The following is a 6,000-nucleotide window of genomic DNA, read 5'->3' as shown; positions in this document are numbered from 1 at the left end:
GTACCCCGACCCCCGAGCTCTAATGTACCCCGACCCGCCGAGCTCTAATGTACCCCGACCCCCGAGCTCTAATGTACCCCGACCCCCGAGCTCTAACGTACCCCGACCCCCGAGCTCTAATGTACCCCGACCCCCGAGCTCTAACGTACCCAGACCCCCGAGCTCTAACGTACCCCGACCCCCGAGCTCTAACGTACCCCGACCCCGAGCTCTAACGTACCCCGACTCGCCGAGCTCTAACGTACCCAGACCCCCGAGCTCTAACGTACCCCGACCCCCGAGCTCTAACGTACCCCGACCCCGAGCTCTAATGTACCCCGACCCGCCGAGCTCTAACGTACCCCGACCCCCGAGCTCTAATGTACCCAGACCTGCCGAGTCTGTAAACCCAGGTCTTCCTTGTCAGTCTCACGCAGAATGGCGTTTGCTGTTTTTCGGCGTCTCTCTGGCGCGGCGCCGGCTCACGCAGACCTTAAAGAGTTTAGTTTCGTTTGAAGGATTTGCGGGGGTTCTCGAAAAAGAGAGATTAGCGCCGGATCAGCAACTTTACAGCACAGCCTCGCTGCGAGCTCGCGGGAAAGCACCACTTAAGTTATAACGGCCCAACGAGTAACGGGAGGTTTGGGGCAGGTGGAATATCTTATTATAATACAGGCCACGGGGTTCCACGCAGCCCATATGCCGGTGAACCGGAAGCTTGGCCGGTTACTGGATGCATGCGGTGCGGGGAGCGTGAGCCGCGCAGCTCAACATGCATTTGCTTTTAATTTACCCAAATTTTTTGAGTAATAGAATGTTTGTAAATGCAGCCAAAACATCTAACTTTCCCCAGACAAAGAGCTGCATCCGGATTAGCAGAGCCCCCGATATCATAAAACCTAAAGATAAAATCACCAGAGCTCAGCAGAGACCGGAAAAGCCAAGGAATTTGATGGCACCACGAATGGAGTGCATTTGGTGGGATATGCATGCGCGGCGCAGAATCAGCCCCTCCGCTGTTACCTATTGAACCCACCGGCTCATTAACACGTATGTAGCGACAAGGTGCCCCTCGCACCCTCCGTGTCCTGTAAAAGCCGCCGTATGCTTCCTGCCATCAAAGTATTAATCACCGCAGAGTAATCAGCCCGCTAAACACACAGCGCAGCCCAGACGCGATGAGCCTCCGGGCCAAGTTCACAGAAGATATTTCCTCCAACGCAGACTTACGCATCGTGCCAAAAGAGCTCGCAGCGAGCGCGGGGCGGAACAACACTCCTGGGGTAGTTATTTTTATGGCAATGTCACCCATTTCTGGGGCAGGCGTATGTAAGCCGATGACCCGCTATCTCGCCTCGGCGTTGGACGCATTATTTCTGCTGTAACTGCTGCGAGATGTACGGACTGATCGTTTTTTGTATTTAGCGCTAACAGATGTACTCAGCACTTTACAGTTTACATTATAATAGAAGGGGAGTAATAATACGTCCTGTCAGATAATAAATATAGAAGTCACTCATTAAGACTTGGAGACAACAGAAACCGACAGTTTTCCAGCACATCGGCCCCCGTCGGCCCCCGTCTAGTCGCCCGTTTCTCCTGCTGTAACGACTCAAACCTTAATCAGTCGTTGGTCTCGTCTTAGATTCAGGAGCCGTATGTCTATCCCATGCATGTTTAATCCCCTCACTGTATGGATCTCTTCCACTTCTGCTGGGAGGCTGTTCCACTTATCTACTACTCTCTCAGTAAAGTTAGAGAAATGCATTTAGGAAAAGAGGTCCTTGTCCAGAAGTGCACAGTCTATGAAATAACAAAACAAAAGACAGAGATAAGACTTTAAAGATAACCGATTCTATGTATCACACGATGTTTCAGATGTAGCCGGATGGATCCTTTATGTGTATCCGGGGCTCTCCTAAGAGTGTCCTACTCAGCAGGATGGGGCAGGACCAGCTGAGATCCTCAGGGGTGGTACCTGGAGCCACAAATGGCTCCTCCCATGATCTTCCCATTCCACACCCTGCACACTTCCTGTTTTTAAACTCACTCAGACTCCAAAACACACCTTCCGACTCTTCAATTCACCAAACAGGAGCCCAGGAATTATGGTCCTTTTTGTACGGTTATCTATTTCTTAACGGTTCCTTCAGGCCGGTAACAGTCCCTGGGATAGGGTGCCATCGTTTTGCTCTTGCGGTAAATAGGAGGACGGGGTACGCGATGGATGACGGGCTGTTTTTCAGTCTCCTCATCTGTGCGCTCGTGTTCCAAACCGCCACAAAAAAAACCAAACTTCCCCCGTATTTAAAGCGGCCGCTGAACGCCACAGCTTCACAAGCCAACGCGTCCTCGTCTCTGCCAGCGCTGAAAGGGTCAACCATTAAATTGTTTTGCAAACTGTATTTTTAGGAGACCAGATGTTCTCCTTTTCTTACGAAGCTCTAATTGAAATTAAAATGTGGCGCTTTAACCGATGCAGCGTCTGAAACTTTAATTGGCGGATAATAGCTCAGCCAATCTAATACAAATCAATAGCCCGAAAAAAAAACAAAGCTAAGTGATATTTAATATGTCGGGAAACGGCGGGATGAGGACAGAGAACGGGTCGGGCGGCAAACGGGACGCGTCGGTCACCTTGAAAGGAAAGATCAGGGGCTGAGCGATTAGAACGGGGTCTGGAACCCACCGACGGGACCTTCCCCTAGGGCCACATTCTGATTGATGATGATCGAGTCCTGCCGTATAGACATAGTATACAGTATATAGTATATAATATATAGTATACAGTATATAGTATATAGTATACAGTATATAGTATATAATATATAGTATACAGTATATAGTATATAGTATACAGTATACAGTATACAGTATATAGTATATAGATATCCAGCTGCATGTCTGGGGCTTGGTGGCCGCTTAGTCATCCCCAGTCCAGCCCTGGTCACGGCTAGTGGGAGAGGAACGGTAGTCATACCAGAACCATTTTGGGCAGAATGTACAGAATTTCGGTTTTTTGGACAATTTGTTAACAATCTTAGTAAAAAAAAAATGAAATTGTGGCTAAAGTGGAATGCAAGTCCAGGGGCCGATTAAAAGGTACCGGGGGGGGGGGGTTTGCTGCGTCCACCTTCCATTGGTGAGAAGTTTTATGGTATGGAGGCCGAGACCTGGGCCTGCCTGCTTCTCACTCGAAGAGATCAAAGCCACGCGGTTTCTATGGCGACCGTAAGATGCCACGTCGTGGCCAGCTGTTCTTTTCTAAAGGGCGGAATTATCTGTTCTTCGTTGATCCGAGTTCTAATGACCCTTCTGTGTGCCGTGCGTTCACTTTATTCTTTACCCCGAGTTATGTGGCGGCGGGGGATCCCTTGGTGCTTCTCACCGGCCAAGACCCAGCAGGGAGGTGGCGGGAGGTGGCGGGAGGTGGCGGGAGGTTAATAGTCAGCACCGGATCTGGTACTTCGGTTTAGGGAGAAATACTTAGATTTTGATGCCAAGCCCAATATTTTCCTTCCTGCCCTGCCTTATACTCGGGTACAACCGTCCCCCATGCCAGGCCGTCCCGAAAGAGCACTTTGGGTGACCCCCTGGAAACCAGCAAGGGGCTGAAAGACACCTGGATTCAAGGAGGACCTTCACTCACCTGTAACTGGAAGGCTTGGTCCATGTTACGGTCCCTACAGAATATGAAATGCCACCCCCCGAGAACCTGCCCAAAACCCCCAAAATTGGGGAAGCAACCTCGGGACTTGGGGGTCACTCCCTGACAGCTCCCAGTTATGAATATTCCTTCACAATTCCATAGCATTTGATTCGGTTCTAAAATGAAGGTTTTTTCACCCCGTTTCACCAGGTCACTGTTGCTCGTCTCTGCTATTGATTGACCGAGCGCCGGCTCCCGGTGAATGTCCTCTCCCCGTCCCCACGGCCCCCGATGTAATGAAGTGACAGACACTCTCTGCCGCTCTATGTTCTATTCTCACGGACGGACCCTCAGGTGCTCTGAAGATTATACGTTTAGAGAGTCTCTTTATGAATTAAACAGTCCTGCGTTTCCCGGGGCAGTTGGGTGCACTGTACGTACCCTGCTGCGCGGCACTCGAGTTCTTCTCGCCCCATCGTATTAAATCTCCTCAGCCGGAGCCGCCGGCAAAAGAAATAAACTGTGAGAAGATGATGAGGCCGGGATCTCTCCGCTGAATAATCCTGTGATGTTCGGCGGGATTAACCCCGAATGGAGAGGGTGGGGAGAGATCGGGGTCAGCAGGGAATGAGTTAACATTTAAAGCACAAAAAGATTTTAAAAAGTAAGACGTACCATGTAAAAGTGGGGATTAACCCTTTGTATCAGAGCAGTGACCGGCCGGTGCCCACCCCAGTGCCCGTCCTGGTGCCCGTCTCCCGTTACTTGGCCCGTGGGGCCGTGTGGTGCAGGAGGTTAATGCAGATTGGCTCGTTTTTGTCTTTTTAACTCCTTTTGACAGCGCTGGGGCTCGGCGGGAACGATCTGCCAGAAAACGTTTCCACCTCGTGCAGAATAAAGAGCTTCGGCTGACAGAGCAGGTGGAGCCGTGTAAATAATACACGTTACATGGGATTAAATAATACACGTTACATGGGATTAAATAATACACGTTACATGGGATTCAATAATACACGTTACATGGGATTCAATAATACACGTTACATGGGATTAAATAATACACGTTACATGGGATTCAATAATACACGTTACATGGGATTCAATAATACACGTTACATGGGATTCAATAATACACGTTACATGGGATTAAATAATACACGTTACATGGGATTAAATAATACACGTTACATGGGATTCAATAATACACGTTACATGGGATTAAATAATACACGTTACATGGGATTCAATAATACACGTTACATGGGATTCAATAATACACGTTACATTGTATCACAGCGGTGACCCTCTCTATGTAGCGTGTAATACAGACACCGACGAACGCATGGAATATTTCACCCGAGCTCTCTCGATTGCCTCAATTGCCCCTTTGGCTACTGAATTACAGTCTGATTGTTGGGGGGGGGTTAGGCTGATTATCTATTTAGGCAATTAGGCTACAATTAAAGCCTCTGACCAAGTGGGGTCCTGACAGCGTGCCGCGCATGTTGCCCCTGACGGTGTGCTCCAATGCCCCGCGCCGTCCTTCATCACAGCGTTTGCTTCTAAACCCGTCATACCTGCAGAAAAATCCCGTGACTGGAGATATTTGACAACTTAATAACATTTGACTCCGTCTTATATAAAATTCCCATTACGCCGCGGCGTTCCGGGCTGTCGGCTGACGTGGAACGACTTCCAATACATACGAGCACACGGCGCACACGCCTGACAGGCTTATATGTCACTCCGCTAACGGTATTATTCATGGCGTGTCGCGCACCGGTCACAGCTGACACGGCAATCGATATCTCAGGAAGCCCTGCGGACGGAGTCCGGGTTCGCGACCCAATATTATTTTTATCATCAGTCACGGTTTGCGGGTTGGATCCGCGGGGAGGCCGCGCAGGCGCTGAATACACCGGGTCTTTCTCAGTGTATTTTTGTGTAACCGGCAGCTGGATTCGGGTGTCGGGGAAACTTCCGCTCCCCAAAACCCTGTTTTCGGCTTTAAATTCACCCCATTGTTAAAAGGGCAGGTAACATGCAGCCCGGGGCGTGAGAGACGCTGGGTGTTGCTGTGCGGTGCTTAGCTTGTAACGCGCATGTTTCCATGATGCATGTACCAGCGATGGCCGAGGGGAATGAGGGTTCCGCTTCAGTTCTTTTGGGTAGAACCAGCGGCTGGTTTTGGCAGCCCGAGTACTGAGATTAATGCGCTCATTTTATGTGTTGTTTCAGAGTTTGGTCTGACCCTGGGGTTTATGTCCAAGGACAAGTTCCGTAAGATGGCCGAAGGTGAGTCCTTTCCGCACCTTTACTTCTAGGACTTGTGTTTGTGGCGAGGGGACTCCATAGCAAGAGAACGCAGCATG

At 49.8% G+C, this 6,000-nt stretch overlaps 1 protein-coding gene across 1 annotated transcript in view; it reads left to right on the top strand.

The window, feature by feature from the left end:
* Window positions 1-5,756: 5,756 nt before the first annotated feature.
* KIRREL3 (kirre like nephrin family adhesion molecule 3) overlaps window positions 5,757-6,000 on the top strand; it is a 103,158-nt gene continuing 102,914 nt past the window's right edge. The window contains exons 1-2 of the mRNA XM_053452384.1: window positions 5,757-5,775; window positions 5,867-5,923. Coding sequence (XP_053308359.1) covers window positions 5,757-5,775; window positions 5,867-5,923 — 76 coding nt within the window. The remainder of the gene's footprint in view (window positions 5,776-5,866; window positions 5,924-6,000) is intronic.

This window comes from Spea bombifrons, chromosome 12 (assembly GCF_027358695.1).
Source record: "Spea bombifrons isolate aSpeBom1 chromosome 12, aSpeBom1.2.pri, whole genome shotgun sequence".
NCBI lineage: Eukaryota > Metazoa > Chordata > Amphibia > Anura > Pelobatidae > Spea > Spea bombifrons.
The sequence above is the reverse complement of the archived record's forward strand: the minus strand, read 5'-3'. Positions and strand labels throughout refer to the sequence as shown.